This window comes from Oncorhynchus kisutch, linkage group LG25 (genome assembly GCF_002021735.2).
Source record: "Oncorhynchus kisutch isolate 150728-3 linkage group LG25, Okis_V2, whole genome shotgun sequence".
Lineage (NCBI taxonomy): Eukaryota > Metazoa > Chordata > Actinopteri > Salmoniformes > Salmonidae > Oncorhynchus > Oncorhynchus kisutch.
In genome coordinates this window covers 7,275,553-7,291,736 of record NC_034198.2, presented here as the reverse complement: position 1 = coordinate 7,291,736, position 16,184 = coordinate 7,275,553, and the positions used below count along the sequence as shown (strand labels likewise).

Sequence of the window (16,184 nt, the reverse complement as noted above, 5' to 3'; positions counted from 1 at the left end):
AAGGGGATTCAAAAATTATCTCGATCATGCTTGCTATCCATGTAAACATACAGTGGGGCAAAAAAGTATTTAGTCAGCCACCAATTGTGCAAGTTCTCCCACTTACAAAGATGAGAGAGGCCTGTAATTTTCATCATAGGTACACTTCAACTATGACAGACAAAATGAGAGAATAAAATCCAGAAAATCACATTGTAGGATTTTTTATGAATTTATTTGCAAATTATGGTGGGAAATAAGTATTTGGTCACCTAGAAACAAGCAAGATTTCTGGCTCTCACAGACCTGTAACTTATTCTTTAAGAGGCTCCTCTGTCCTCTACTTGTTACCTGTATTAATGGCAACTGTTTGAACTTGTTATCAGTATAAAAGACACCTGTCTACAACCTCAGTCACACTCCAAACTCCACTATGGCCAAGACCTAAGAGCTGTCAAAGGACACCAGAAACAAAATTGTAGACCTGCACCAGGCTGGGAAGACTGAATCTGCAATAGGTAAGCAGCTTGGTTTGAAGAAATCAACTGTGGGAGCAATTATTAGGAAATGGAAGACATACAAGACCACTGATAATCTCCCTTGATCTGGGGCTCCACGCAAGATCACACCCCGTGGGGTCAAAATGATCACAAGAACGGTGAGCCAAAATCCCAGAACCACACGGGGGGACCTAGTGAATGACCTGCAGAGAGCTAGGACCAAAGTAACAAAGCTTACCATCAGTAACACACTACGCCGCCAGGGACTCAAATCCTGCACTGCCAGACGTGTCCCCCTGTTTAAGCCAGTACATGTCCAGGCCCGTCTGAAGTTTGCTAGAGAGCATTTGGATGATCCAGAAGAAGATTGGGAGAATGTCACATATGGTGAAACCAAAATAGAACTTTTTGGTAAAAACTTCAAATCGTCGTGTTTGGAGGATAAAGAATGCTGAGTTGCATCCAAAGAACACCATACCTACTGTGAAGCATGGGGGTGTAAATATCATGCTTTGTGGCTGTTTTTCTGCAAAGGGACCAGGATGACTGATCTGTGTAAAGGAAAGAATGAATGGGACCATGTATCGTGAGATTTTGAGTGAAAATCTCCTTCCATCAGCAAGGGCATTGGAGAAGAAACGTGGCTGGGTCTTTCAGCATGACAATGATCCCAAACACACTGCCCGGTCAACGAAGGAGTGTGTTTGGGATTTCAAGCATTTCAAGGTCCTGGAGTGGCCTAGCCAGTCTCCAGATCTCAACCCCATAGAAAGTCTTTGGAGGGAGTTGAAAGTCCGTGTTGCCCAGCAACAGCCCCAAAACATCACTGCTCTAGAGGAGATCTGCATGGAGGAATGGGCCAAAATACCAACTACAGTGTGTGAAAACCTTGTGAAGATTTACAGAAAACGTTTGACCTCTGTCATTGCCAACAAAGGGTCTATAACAAAGTATTGAGAAACTTTTGTTATTGACCAAATACTTATTTTCCACCATAATTTGCAAATAAATTAATTGAAAATCCTACAATGTGATTTTCTGGATTTCTTTTCTTCTCATTTTGTCTGTCATAGTTGAAGTGTACCTATGATGAAAATTACAGGCCTCATCTTTTTAAGTGGGAGAACTTGCACAATTGGTGGCTGACTAAATGTTTTTTTTGCCCCACTGTACATATCATAGTTTTCTCTGTATGATATGATAGTCCTCTTCTCTATGCAGTCACGTGACCGTGAGAACCACGCCGACCCACAAGTTTGTGTTCACAGTGAAGACCCACCAGAGTGTGGTCCCGGGGACCATCGCCTTCAGTCTGCCACAGGTAGGAGACACCATCATGGCCTTCATAAAATAGGCTACACACACTGTGTTCAAAGCTATCCTTACTTGATAGATAAATGATACATTGACCAAGTCGAACCCACATGTTTTAGGGCGTTATAACTAAAGTCATCATTTAATCGATGACGATGATAAAGTTGGTTTCTACAGGTGCAGCGCAGTCACAATGTGTGGATGATCTTCTGACTATTTGACTTTTGCTGTCTGGCTTACTATGGCCCGTCCTGTGTGCGTGCTCCTCCTCCACTCTGTTGTCTCCTATCATGTCTGTCGCTGCTTTTGACCTTTGCTTGTCTCTGCCTGCTCTTTCTCCTTCTATAAACTCTGCAGCCACAGACGGCACTCAGGTACTCCAGCAACGTCCTCCTTGGCCGGTCTTATTTCACAACTAGATTGGAGTAATGAACAGAAGCAGTTGTAAATAGGACCGTAGACATTTTATAAGATTGTAGCAATGCGCTACATAATAACTCTTGGCTGGACATGTAATCAATGGCCTAATGCGCCGTACAGTAGCTTAGAGCTTCGGCCGCCATGTAAAGTAGGCGACACGTGGGTTCAACTATCAGTCAAAAACCCTTAGCCCGGTCCGGACGTTTTTTTTTTAAACCTGTTGTGGGACTGATGTTCTTCTTGAAAGATGTTGTAAAATAAGACCGTGTTTAAGAGAGAGCCTACATCACTGTCTTTGTCAGAACACCCTAGTTATCACTGATGGTTCATTGGAGGTGTACTGTATAGTAGTTGCAAAAATACAGTATCAGTCAAAAGTTTGGACACACCTACTCATTTGACGGTTTTTCTTAATTTTTTCGACTATTTTCTACATTGTAGAATAATAGTGAAGACAGACATACTATGAAATAACACATATGGAATCATGTGTGTTATTTGGCACCTTTGCCTTAATCACAGCTTTGCACACTCTTAGCATTCTCTCAACCAACTTCACCTGGAATGCTTTTCCAACTCTCTTGAAGGAGTTTCCACATATGCTGAGCACTTGTAGGCTGCTTTTCCTTCACTCTGCGGTCCAACTCATCCCAAACCTTCTCAATTAGGTTGAGGTCGGGTGATTGTGGAGGCAAGGTCATCTGATGCAGCACTTAATCACTCTCATTCTTGGTCAAATAGCCCTTACACACCCCTGGAGGTGTGTTGGGTCATTGTCCTGTTGAAAAACAAATGATCGTCCCACTAAGCACAAACCTGATTGGATGGTGTATTGCTATGGTTGCCATGCTTGTTAAGTGTGCCATGAATTCTAAATAAATCACTGACAGTGTCACCAGCAAAGCACCATCACACCACCTCCATGCTTCACGGTGGGAACCACACATGCGGAGATAATTTGTTCACCTACTCTGCGTCACAAAGACACACTTGTTGGAACCAAACATCGCAAATTTGGACTCCAGACCAAAGGACTGATTTCCACCGGTCTAATGTCCATTGCTCTTATTTCTTGGCCCAAGCAAGTCTCTTCTTCTTAATGGTGTCCTTCAGTAGTGGTTTCTTTACAGCAATTCGACCATGAAGGCCTGATTCACGCAGTCTCCTGAACAATTGATGTTGAGATGTGTCTGTTACTTGAACTCTGAAGCATTTATTTGGGCTGCAATTTCTGAGGCTGTTAAGTCTAATTAACTCTGCAGCAGAAGTAACTCTGGGTCTTCCTTTCCTGTGGCGTTCATGAGAGCCAGTTTCATCATAGTGCTTGATGGTTTTTGTGACTGCATTTGAAGAAACTTTAAAAGTTCTTGAAGTGTTCCGGGTTGAATGACCTTCATATCTTAAAGTAATGATGGACTGTCGTTTCTCTTTCCTCATTTGAGCTGTTCTTGCCATGATATGGACTTGGTCTTTTACCAAATAGGGCTATCTTCTGTATACCACCCCTACCATGTCACAAAACAACTTATTAGCGCAAACGCATTAAGAAGGAAAGAAATTCCACAAATGAACTTTTAAGGCGGCACACCTGTTAATTGAAATGCATTCCAGGAAGCTGGTTGAGAGAATGCCAAGTGTGCAAAGCTGTGATCAAAGCAAAGAGTAGCTACTTTGAAGAATATAAAATATATTTTGGTTACTATGTGATTCCATGTGTTATTTCATAATTTTGATGTCTTCACTATTATTTTACAATGTAGAACATAGTAAAAATAAAGAACCCTTGAATGAGTAGGTGTGTCCATTCGTTTGACTGGTACTGTATGTTAGAATGTCTCTTTTTCCTGAGCCTGTTTGTACCTTGTTGCTGGGCAACTGGATTCTATAGATAGTGATGCCCTTTTTTATATGGTCTTTGTTTGCATAGTTAATACAAATGAAATGTGTGAACTGTACACTGACTAGGATACATTACTTGTTTTCCCAGAGAAAATGGGCAGGCCTTTCCATTGGTCAGGATGTGGAAGGTAAGACTAAAACATGATGGTATTGAACTGTGAGGTGAATGCAGGAAGACAAAGTGCAGTCTCTCTCTGAATTCTTCTCATTGATTGCCATTGTATAACTGCTGTCCTATCATTAGCCACCAGATGGGGCGGCAGGTAGCCAAGTGGTTAGAGTATTGGACCAGTATATGAAAGGTTGCTAGATCAAATCCCGAACTGACAAGGTAAAAAAAGCTGTTGTTCTGCCGCCGAACATGGCCGTTAACCCACTGTTCCTAGGCCGTCATTGTAAATATGAATTTGTTCTGACTAAAAAAATAAATGGCTAGCTATGGTCTGTATCTTCTATAAAAGCTTGGTTTTGACAATAAAACCCCAACATCTCTCTAACAAAAACCCTGTAACTTAATCATGTTTCACTCTAAAGGTTTTAGAGATATTTCCCCTCTGCCAGAGCAATGCCAATTATCCCATGGTCCTTTGCTGCAGTGATAGAGCATCAAATGCCACCCCCAGCCTGTTGATTTGGATTTATAGGTTGTTTCTCAACAGCCATGCTACCGTGCTCCGAGCACGCAAATTGGAGCATGGGAGGGTCGGAGTATGAGTTAAAATCAAGTTTTGCGAAACGGAGCATGGAGGGCACTTCTCTGATGTACGTATTTTGAATGGAGTAGCCAAGGATATAGAGTTTCTGAATCTCAATTGGCCCAGGTAAAACATTTGGAAATCGGGGCATGAACTCCAAGGTGTCGATAGTGTTCCACAGGGATGCTGGCCCATGTTGACGCCAATGCTTCCCACAACTGTGTGAAACATTGGAGTCACCATGGGCTAGCAGCCCTGTGCGACACTTTCGACACCTTGTAGAGTCCATGCCCCGATGAATTGAGGCTGTTCTGTGGGAAAAAAGGGGGTGCAACTCAATTTTCAGGAAGTGTTCCTAATGTTTTGTACACTCCGTGTAAGCGTGACACACATACCCACTGTAGTGTGCGTAGTCTGTCAGCCACGAACAATTAGCAGCTAGCTACCCACAAAGAATGGACATCTACCTTGCACAACATTTAGTTTTAGGTCATTTCTAACAAGCTGGCTAGCTAGATCATTACGATTCACAGATAGTTAGCTGACAATTATGATGGAAAACCTTTTGCTTTGTGTATGTTGTTAAGTCTCTATTGTTGCAATTGTCCTCGCTGGAAGAAGGTTCAGTGAATGGGGAGGTGCAGTGTGAGGTAATACAGTAGGGGCGAGTGTTTTATGCGTTCTCCACCCTCTCGTCCTCAAGAGAACGTCTTCTGAGAATGCAATCCGAACATGAGTGTGGAGCACGGTAGTATGCATATTGAGAAACACCCATAGTTTCAGGAGGGTCTGGCCACCCATATAGATGTGATCTATGTGGATGCAGTGAGGGGGTGGTGGAGGGGAAGTGATTGATCTAGCACATGGATCGCTTCAGAGATCGTGGTGGTCTTGAAGCTCGGCCAGGTTATCAAAGCCCTAGCCAGTATACACCCATTGTCTGATAATATCTATAGCGACGATGCTTGCGGTAATAGCCTAAGTCCTATAGCTCTGCCTTACATCGTTCACAACAGCTCTGCTCCGCGAAGCGCAGGAAGCATGAATGCTCTGACTTGAGCGGAGGCCGCATGGCAGTAAATGGTATACGGCCACTGCGGAAGACTGATTGACCCCCGCAGAGCCTTTTTTTATTTTTATCCTGGTGGTCCAGATCTGTTTAGAACTTTGGCCAACTCCTCTCTGTCCGTTCTTTGTCAAGCCAAACATGTGTTGTTGTCATCCATACATGTAGTATGGGACCAGACTAGCTCTGCCTAGGATAACAGCATAATATTATTTGAAATATGCCCCTCTGAAAGTGTTATTAGCAAAGTGTCACTATGTAAAGACATCTTGATCTGGAATAGAGCTGGTAATTGGCTAATTTGCATAATTACGGTACTGCTTAGGTGGCTGTGAACAGATGTTGAAAGAACAGCTAGTTCCTTCATCAAATGCAGCCCTGTGTTGCAAACTGCGCTCTCTCAGGTGTGAGGTCCTGAACAACAGAGGCCTGTTTGAACTCGCTGTAACGTGTTAGTGTGCCGTTCACGTGGTCATTGCATTATTGAACCAAGTGATTCAATATGCAAAATCCATTAGAAAACAATGATGCTAAAGGTGTTTGTCCTTGACTAGGTTGTTCATGGAATATGCTGCAAAGTGAATAGCACTATTGAGCAAGGTACTACAAATGAACACCGATCAGACTTTTGACATTGTACTTGAAAATGAAAACGGAGTAAAGGGGTGAAAAGCTACCGGGCTACTCTTCTGCTATGTTTCCTTTCCATGTAGTGACCAACTACAACTTTGACAAGTCCAAGCAGTGTGTGGGCACTATGATGGTGGAGATTGATTTCCTGCAGAAGAAGAGTGTGGACAGCAGCCAATACGACTCAGACAAGATGGCTGCAGAGTTCATCCAGCACTTCAACAGCCAGGCCTTCAGTACGGGCCAGCAGGTACGGGAACTGTAACCTATAGAAGGACGCTGGGGTGACAGGGTGGGGTTACTTGCGTACCTCTTAGAAGACTTTGGTGGTCTTGAGGCTCTTGGTAGAAGTTGACCCGTAGAAACCGATCTAGGATCAGCTTAACCATTGCAAAGTGGCAAAACTGACTGTGGATCATTAACATGGGCTGACTTTGTCGTACTCTTGGCTTTAGGTTGAGGGGTAGCATGGAGCGAACTCAAATGATTTAATAGCACAAACATTTTTGTTGTATTCTTAGATTGTGCCAAGTTGCCACGCTTTTGTATTTGTGTTCTGCATGCTGATGACGCTTTACGTTATTCTAACCTTCTAACGTTGTCCACTCTTCCTCTTTCTTGATGTCTCTAGCTGGTGTTTAGTTTCTGTGACAAGCTGTTTGGCCTGCTGATAAAAGACATTGAAGCCATGGACCCAAGCATCCTCAAGGGAGAAGCAGGCTCTGGGAAGAAGCACAAGGTATCTAGAGCACCAATCAACCTACCTTAGGACCTCGATTATCACCATTAGATATACCATTTATATATGATTAATATACTTTACATTACATAGTAATGTTCATACACTTGAACTAATCGTTGTTACAGTAGTAATCTAGTTAAACTAGCTATACAGTAGTTATAGTTTATATAACGCGGTGAAGTCACACCCAAGGTGCTTGATGGTAACGTAAATTCTCGTGAAGAATGGGCACAATTCTCTGTCCACCATCTACTCACTCCTAACTGTCTTCTGTCTCTGTGGTCTATACAGATTGACATTGGCTTGTTGCTGGGAAACAGCCAGGTGGTTTTTGAGAAGGCCGAGAGCTCTTCTCTTACCCTCATTGGTAAGTGTCGTCCCTGGCTCGCTCCGATGCAGAAAACTGGCCATGTGTGACGCTGTCTTGTATTACGTGACTACAGCACATCGATTTAGTCTCAATCCATTACAGTATGTGTAAATCAGGGTCATATATATCTGACAGGTTGATGTGCTCAAATCGTGTTCCTCAGCATAATACAATTTGAATTACTAAGGCTTGAGATTTGTGTAATTTAAAGTAAAAGTAGGTTTGCTTACAAGGCTAAACTAAGTGACATTCGGCCTCAATATACCACACGCTAAACCGCCCTGACTGACTTGATCCATTTGTGGCATGTGCTTGTTGTTACCCAATACCGCCACAAGGTGGCACCCTGTCCACAGTTTGTTGGCCTTTAATCTTGCTCTCAGAAGTTTTGAGTGATGAAATTCAAGATGACCCTAGAGAGGAAAGAACATTGGAAAAAAAATGGCAAAGTACTTTTCTTTATGTCATTGATGGAATATTTAGTTAATGCATTAAAAGCTTTACACCGTTCCCCTGTCTATGAGCTAAGAGTTGTCACTAGTGCCAGGTTTCAAATCAAATTGTATTTGTCACATGCGCCCGACTTCAACAGGACCTTACCATGAAATGCTTACTTACAAGCCCTTAACCAACAATGCAGTTCAAGAAATAGAGTTAAGATTTTTTTTACTAAATTAAAGTTTAAAAAATGAACACAAGAAAATGACAACAATAACGACGCTATATACATGCTTTTGAGTACATGTCCTGGTAATCCGTCTGAGCCTTGACCAGCCTTTCAACTGTAATTGGCCTTGGATAAAAACATCTTGTAAATGCCATTTTTTATTATTATAATAATATATTACATTTTTCCCTCTATGTACAGTGCCTTCGGAAAGAATTCAAACCCCTTTTCACATGTTACTTTACAGCCTTATTATAAAAGAGATCCTTTGCAATCTACACACAATACCCCATAATGACAAAGTGAAAACAGGTTTTTAGAAATGCGGGTAGAGGAACAATGGTGGCCATCTTGATGCATATGTGGACAGCAGACTGTCATAGGGAGAGATTGAATATGTCCGTAAACACTCCAGCCAGCTGGTCTGCACATGTAGTGTTTATTCTGAAAGTATTCAGACCCCTTCTCCTTTTCCACATTGTGTTACGTTACAGCCTCATTCTAAAATCGATTTAACAAAAACATTGTCCTCAATCTGCACAGAATACCCCATAACGACAAAGCGAAAACGGGTTTTCAGAAATTTCTGCAAATGTATTAAAAATAAAAACATATCTTATTTACATAAGTATTCAGACCCTTTGCTGTGAGACTTGAAATTGACCTAAGGGTGCATCCTGTTTCCATTGATCATCCTTGAGATGTTTGTACAACTTGATTGGAGTCCACCTGTGGTAAATTTAATTGATTTGGACATGATTTGGAAAGGCACACACCTGTCTATTTAAAGTCCCACGGTTGACAGTGGATGTCAGCGCAAAAACCAAGCCATGTGGTCGAAGGAATTGTCCGTAGAGCTCCGAGACAGGATTGTGTTGAGGCACAGATCTGGGGAAGGGTTCCAAAAAATGTCTGCAACATTAAAGGTCCCCAACAACACAGTGGCCTCCATCATTCTTAAATGGAAAAAGTTTGGAATCACCAAGACTTCCCAGAGCTGGCTACCTGGCCAAACTGAGCAATCGAGGGAGAAGGGCCTTGGTCAGGGAGGTGACCAAGAAACCGATGGTCACTCTGACAGAGCTCCAGAGTTCCTCTGTGGAGATGGGAGAACCATCCAGAAGAACAACCATTTCTGCATTACTCCACCAATCAGGCCTTTCCTGGTAGTGGCCAGATGGAAGCCACTCCTCAGTAAAAGGCACATGACAGCCTGCTTGGTTTGCCAAAAGGCACCTAATGGACTCAGACCATGAGAAACAAGATTCTCTGGTCTGATGAAAACAAGATTGAAATATATTTTTTGCATTTATTTAACCTTTATTTAACTAGGCAAGTCAGCAAGTCAAACCCTCCCCTAATCCGGACAATGCTGGGCCAATTGTGCGCCGCCCTATCTCCTGAATGCCAAGCATCACGTCTGGAGGAAACCTGGCACCATCCCTATGGTGAAGCATGGTGGTGTTAGCATTATGCTGTGGGGATGTTTCTCAGCGGCAGGGACTGGGAGACTTGTCAGGATCGAGGCAAAGATGAATGGAGCAAAGTACAGAGAGATCCTTGATGAAAACCTGCTCCAGAGCGCTCAATACCTCAGACTAGGGCTAAGGTTCACCTTTCAACAGGACAACGACCCAAAGCACACAGCCAAGACAATGCAGCAGTGGCTCCGGGACAAGTCTCTGAATGTACTTGAGTGGCCCAGCCAGAGACCGGACTTGAACCCGATCTAACATCTCTGGTTTAGACCTGAAAAAAAGCTGTGCAGCAACGCTCCCCATCCAACCTGACAGAGTTTGAGAAGAAAGGGAGAAACTCTCCAAATACAGGTGTGTCATACCCAAGAAGACTCCAGGCTGTAATCGCTGCCAAAGGTGTTTCGACAAAGTACTGAGTAAAGTGTCTGAATACTTATATAAATGTGATATTTAAGTTTTGGATATTAGTTAACATTCATAAAAAATAAACTGTTTTTGCTTTGTCATTTTGGGGTTGTGTGGGGTGTGGATTGATGAGTTGAAAAAACAATTTTAAATCCATTTTAGAATAAGGCTGTAACAAAATGTGGAAAAAGTTTTGGGCCTGAATACTTCCAGAATGCACTGTATGTTTGTAACTGTGTCTGTGTCACCTACAGGGAAGTCTAAGACCAGAGAGTCTCGCCAGTCTATCATCAACCCAGACTGGAACTTTGAGCGCATGGGCATCGGTGGCCTGGACAAAGAGTTCTCCGACATCTTCCGTAGGGCCTTCGCCTCCCGAGTCTTCCCTCCAGACATTGTGGAGCAGATGGGTGAGCTTCTTCTCTATCCTTCTCTCGGTCTCTGCCTCTCTTTTGCGTTCTCTCTTTCGCACTCTCTCTCTTTCTCTCGCTCTTTCACACGCACTTTCTTTCTTTCGCACTCTTCCTCTCTCTTGGTGTCTCTTTCTCTTCATCCATATTTTTCTCAACAGAAGTTTCTCTTTCTCGACTTTCACTCAATCCATCTTATTCACTCGTACTTTCACATGCCTGTTGTCTTACACACGTGTTCTTTTCGCTCTCTTTCTAGTGCTTTCCTTCTCTCGTTCTTTTTATAGCTCACACTATGTGTATTTGTCTCCCACCACATCCCCCCGGTAACCACTTTTCGAGGTCCCAGGGAGCCTGTGTTCCAGCCTAGTGTTAGACAGGCCGAACCATTCGCCACTGTGAGGAGGGGGGGGGGGGGGTGGGGGGGCTGCCTGCCAAAACAAATCACTCAATCAGTCTCTGGAAGGAACACCATGACATGAATAAGCCTCTGTGTTCAAATGGCATTGATTCTCAGACCAGTACTGCACATTGTGACAAACACGTCAGACTATTTTCGGGGAAGAAACTCTAACAAATGGACCCAATGGGAATAATATTATTGGACTGACAATGTAGTGGTGTCAATCTTTTCTATTTGTTTGACAATACTACTGCACCCTGGACTGAAACTAGTTATTGAAAAATAAATCGTTGTCTGACTCCCACGGTTAGGCCCAAGAGGTCTTCCATCATTGGACAGACAATGCAGTGTCCTCTCAGGATGCCGCTCTCAGTCGTCAGTGAGTGAGTTATGACACAGGCCTCCCCCCCCCCCCCCCCCCCCCAAAGCGTACACTCGTAAATAGTTGTTTGACATGTCTCAAATTACAATGCTGATTCCCATCGCTAAATGATGGCTCATAGTGAAAGCAAGTTAGGTGCTCTTCTGCACACACGCAAACACACACAAACTCTCACTCTCACACTCTACACTCTCTCACACACACACACACACACACACACACACACACACACACACACACACACACACAGAGCCCCAGTCCTATCCTCATGGCGTCCAGTTTGAGAGGGCCTGATACGTCGGGATTTTGGCAGCGAGGCCCTTTATCTACTTCCCCAGAGTCAGATGAACTCATGGATACCATTTTTATGTCTTTGTCCCTAGTATGTCGAAACTTAGTGGTGCAGTGCCTTAAGAAAGCAGTCATACCCTTTGACTTATTCCACATTTTGTTGTTACAGCCTGAATTCAAAATCAATTGATTGATTTTTCTCACCTATCCACACACAATAACCCATAATGACAAAGTGGACACATGTTTGCAAATGTATTAAAAATGAAATTCAGAAATATCTCAGTTGAGTCAATACTTTGTAGAAGCAGCGATTTACAGCTTTGAGTCGCCATGGGTATGGCTCTATCAGCTTTGCACATCTGGTTTTGGGGATTTTCTCCCATTCTTCCTGGCAGACTTTTTTCAGGCTGTGTTAAGTTATATGGGGAGTAGCGATGATCAGCAATCTTCAAGTCTTTCCACAGATTTTCAATAGGATTCAAATCTGAGCTTTGGCTGCGCCACTCAAGGACTTTCACATTCTTGTTCTGAAGCCTTTCCAGCATTGCTTTGGCTGTATGCTTGGGGCCATTGTCTTAGGTCGTTTGCACTCTGAAGCAGGTTCTCTCAAAGGATTTGCCTGTCTTTGGCTCCATGCATTGTTCCCTCTAGCCTTACCAGTCTCAAAGCCCCTGCTGCTGAAAAGCATCCCCATAGCATGATGCTGCCACTACTGCGCTTCAAGGTAGGGACGGCGTTTTCTCCAAACATGGTACTTTGCATTAAGGCCAAAGAGTTAAATTTGTCTCATCAGACCACAGAATCTTTTGCCTTATGCTCAGTCTTTCACATGCCTTTTTTTTTCAAACTCCAGTCGTGCCTTTTTATCTCAGGAGTGGCTTCCGTCTGGCCACTCTCCCATAAAGCCCAGATTGGTGACGTGCTGTAGAGACCGTTGTCCTGGCAGGATCTCTCAACTCAGCCAAGAAACTCTGACAGAACTACAGAGTGGTCGTTGGTCACCTCCCTGACCAAGGTCCTTCTTGCCCGGTTGCTTAGATTGGTCGGGGAAAATGTGTTCCATTTTCCAATGATGGCGACTGCTGTGCTCTTGTAAACTTTCAACACTCTCTGGAAATTGTTTTATACCCTTCCCCAGATATATTCCACCTCGCAATTCTATCTCGGAGATCTACGGACAGTTCCTTGGACTTCATGGTATATTTATTTAGTATTCAAGGCACACTTAAACCAGCATGGCTACAGCATTCTGCACCGATACGCCAACCCACCTGGTTTTCGCTTACCGGGAAGATAATTTGTTTTTTAACCGGACAATGACCCAAAAACACACCTCCAGCCTGTGTAAGGGCTATTTGACCAAGAAAGAAAGAGAGTGATGACCTGGCCGCCACAATTAGGATGAGTTGGACTGCAGAGTGAAGGAAAAGCAGCCAACAAGTGCTCAGCATATAGGAACTCCTTCAAAACTGTTGGAAAAGCATTCCTCATGAAGGTGGTTGAGAGAATGCCAAGAGTGTGCAAAGCTGTCATCAAGGCAAAGGGTGGCTACTTTAAAGAATCTGAATTTAACATATTTTTTGCTTACTACATGATTCCATATGTGTTATTTCATAAAAGTGGTTCAAACAAGTTCATCTGGCTCCGGGGAAGTAGATAAAGGGCTCCATGGCCAAAATCTTGAAGTATCTCTTTAAGTGGGACTTCTGGGTGCTACGGTGTGCAGGAGTTGGCCCCTGGCTGTGTACAGCTGGATGGTCTAATGAGATGACGAGCCCTGATAGACGAGAATCTAAAGGTGAGGGTGTAATTGGGGAGTGTCAAGGGTGGCAGGTGTTGATAGAGTTGATCCTAGGGTGTGTGTGTGTGTGGCCTTTCACTCCCTCCATGTCTCCCCACGTTCTCGCAAAGGTCGGGCAGACAGCAAGGGGTCACACACACAAACACACAAATACTGCAATGCTTTACCTGGAGCCCCTCCTCACTACCCCTAACTGTCTTCCCTTCAGCAGGTCTAAATGGGAGGGCTGACTTTTATCTCTGGCCTCTCAATGAGTGTGGAGCAAATTTCACTGAACAGTTGCAATAAGCTACGACAGGACCAACACAGTCTGGTTTTCAATCGAGACCCAACACTGCTCCAAATTGGTTGGGTCCAATAACACGACTTCAGAGTCCACTTGTATTGAAACACATCAGAGTCAAGTAAATCTAGGCTTTTTCATCTCGTTTTTCCGCCTCATTTTCCCAAATTGAACCTGTGAAGTTTGAGTACCTTGGGGATTTTTAATATTCTGGTATCTATGTATGAATTAGAGATGAGATCAGACAATTACGTAAAGGCAAAAGTCACCTCATACAATGCATTGTAGATATAGCACATGGAAGTGTACTTAGCGTAGAGTGCTACAGTGGCCTAAGGGCTTTTCTCACCAACTGATAGGATCGTGACGCACCTAAACCATTCGATTTTATAAAATTTTGGACGGCATCCCTCCCCTGCAGGTTGTAAGCATGTGAAGGGCATCCTGTTGTTCGGGCCTCCTGGCTGCGGTAAGACTCTGATGGCCAGGCAGATTGGGAAGATGCTGAACGCCCGCGAGCCGAAGGTGGTCAACGGCCCCGAGATTCTCAACAAGTACGTGGGAGAGTCCGAGGCCAACATCAGGAAGCTGTTCGCCGACGCAGAGGACGAGCAAAAGAGGGTGAGAGGGACACGCAGGCGTACTCTGTAACATGCATGAAAACTCTTAAGAGCCATGCGCGCACACACCAGTAAATACACCCAGTACCTTCATTGCAATTACTCCTGTGGTTATCAAGCATAACATACCTGATAAGTCAATGAAATAGATGTCAGACTAAAAGGATTCCTTACCCCGAGGCCAATATGCAGCCTACGAACCAAAGATAAGCATCACACAAATCCACACAGAGAAGAAAATGTCTTCTGGAGAAGATTGATTTGCCCTTTTTAAGGAGGCATATTAGTAATAATAACGGTGGTAAAGTCATTGGGTTTCTCCATACCGGGAGGGGGCAGTTGTGTATTGAACACCCGTAGTGATGACTGTGTGACAGTGACAGCCTCACTCTTCACCACCTAATGAGGTGCTGGGTTATCTCGAACCCTGCCCTCCCTCTCTCACCTAGCCCATAATAAGCCCAGCTCCTCACCTGCTTTAAATGCTACGTCTGGAGACTGACAGGGCCAGAGATGGACGGAAAACCCCCACTCTGCTCTCGCTATCTCTAGTTTTTGGTCACTCACTCACTTTTTCTCTGTTTGGGCAGACTCTGTCCCTCCATGCCATAGCAGAGGGAGGATGAAGAGACTTTGAAAGGTTTTTAGTTTTCACTCATGTCACACCAAAGAGAATTTAGCCCAGAATAGCCATGGGTTTGAGGGGTTGACATTCTACACTGAACAAAAATGTAAACGCAACAATTTCAAATATTGTACAGTTCATACAAGGACATCAGTCAGTTTAAATCAATTCCTTAGGCCCTAATACACTGCTCAAAAAAATAAAGGGAACACTTATACAACACAATGTAACTCTAAGTCAATCACACTTCTGTGAAATCAAACTGTCCACTTAGGAAGCAACACTGATTGACAATAAATTTCACATGCTGTTGTGCAAATGGAATAGACAACAGGTGGAAATTATAGGCAATTAGCAAGACACCCCCAATAAAGGATTGGTTCTGCAGGTGGCGACCACAGACCACTTCTCAGTTCCTATACTTCCTGGCTGATGTTTTGGTCACTTTTGAATGCTGGCGGTGCTTTCACTCTAGTGGTAGCATGAGACGGAGTCTACAACCCACACAAGTGGCTCAGGTAGTGCAGCTCATCCAGGATGGCACATCAATGCGAGCTGTGGCAAGAAGGTTTGCTGTGTCTGTCAGCGTAGTGTCCAGAGCATGGAGGCGCTACCAGGAGACAGGCCAGTACATCAGGAGACGTGGAGGAGGCCGTAGGAGGGCAACAACCCAGCAGCAGGACCGCTACCTCCGCCTTTGTGCAAGGAGGAGCACTGCCAGAGCCCTGCAAAATTACCTCCAGCAGGCCACAAATGTGCATGTGTCTGCTCAAACGGTCATAAACAGACGCCATGAGGGTGGTATGAGGGCCCGACGTCCACAGGTGGGGGTTGTGCTTACAGCCCAACACCGTGCAGGACGTTTGGCATTTGCTAGAGAACACCAAGATTGGAAAATTCGCCACTGGCGCCCTGTGCTCTTCACAGATGAAAGCAGGTTCACACTGAGCACATGTGACAGACGTGGAGAACGTTCTGCTGCCTGCAACATCCTCCAGCATGACCGGTTTGGCAGGTGGGTCAGTCATGGTGTGGGGTGGCATTTCTTTGGGGGGGCCGCACAGCCCTCCATGTGCTCGCCAGAGGTAGCCTGACTGCCATTAGGTACCGAGATGAGATCCTCAGACCCCTTGTGAGACCATATGCGGTTGGCCCTGGGTTCCTCCTAATGCAAAACAATGCTAGACCTCATGTGGCTGGA

General features: G+C 44.3%; 1 protein-coding gene across 1 annotated transcript in view; it reads left to right on the top strand.

Annotated features, from left to right (window-relative positions):
- LOC109870120 (vesicle-fusing ATPase) overlaps positions 1 to 16,184 on the top strand; it is a 48,568-nt gene that overhangs the window by 15,669 nt on the left and 16,715 nt on the right. Inside the window, exons 3-9 of the mRNA XM_020460472.2 lie at positions 1,701 to 1,800; positions 4,201 to 4,240; positions 6,587 to 6,753; positions 7,135 to 7,242; positions 7,537 to 7,612; positions 10,420 to 10,575; positions 14,160 to 14,359. Of these exons, the coding sequence (XP_020316061.1) occupies positions 1,701 to 1,800; positions 4,201 to 4,240; positions 6,587 to 6,753; positions 7,135 to 7,242; positions 7,537 to 7,612; positions 10,420 to 10,575; positions 14,160 to 14,359 (847 nt within the window). The remainder of the gene's footprint in view (positions 1 to 1,700; positions 1,801 to 4,200; positions 4,241 to 6,586; positions 6,754 to 7,134; positions 7,243 to 7,536; positions 7,613 to 10,419; positions 10,576 to 14,159; positions 14,360 to 16,184) is intronic.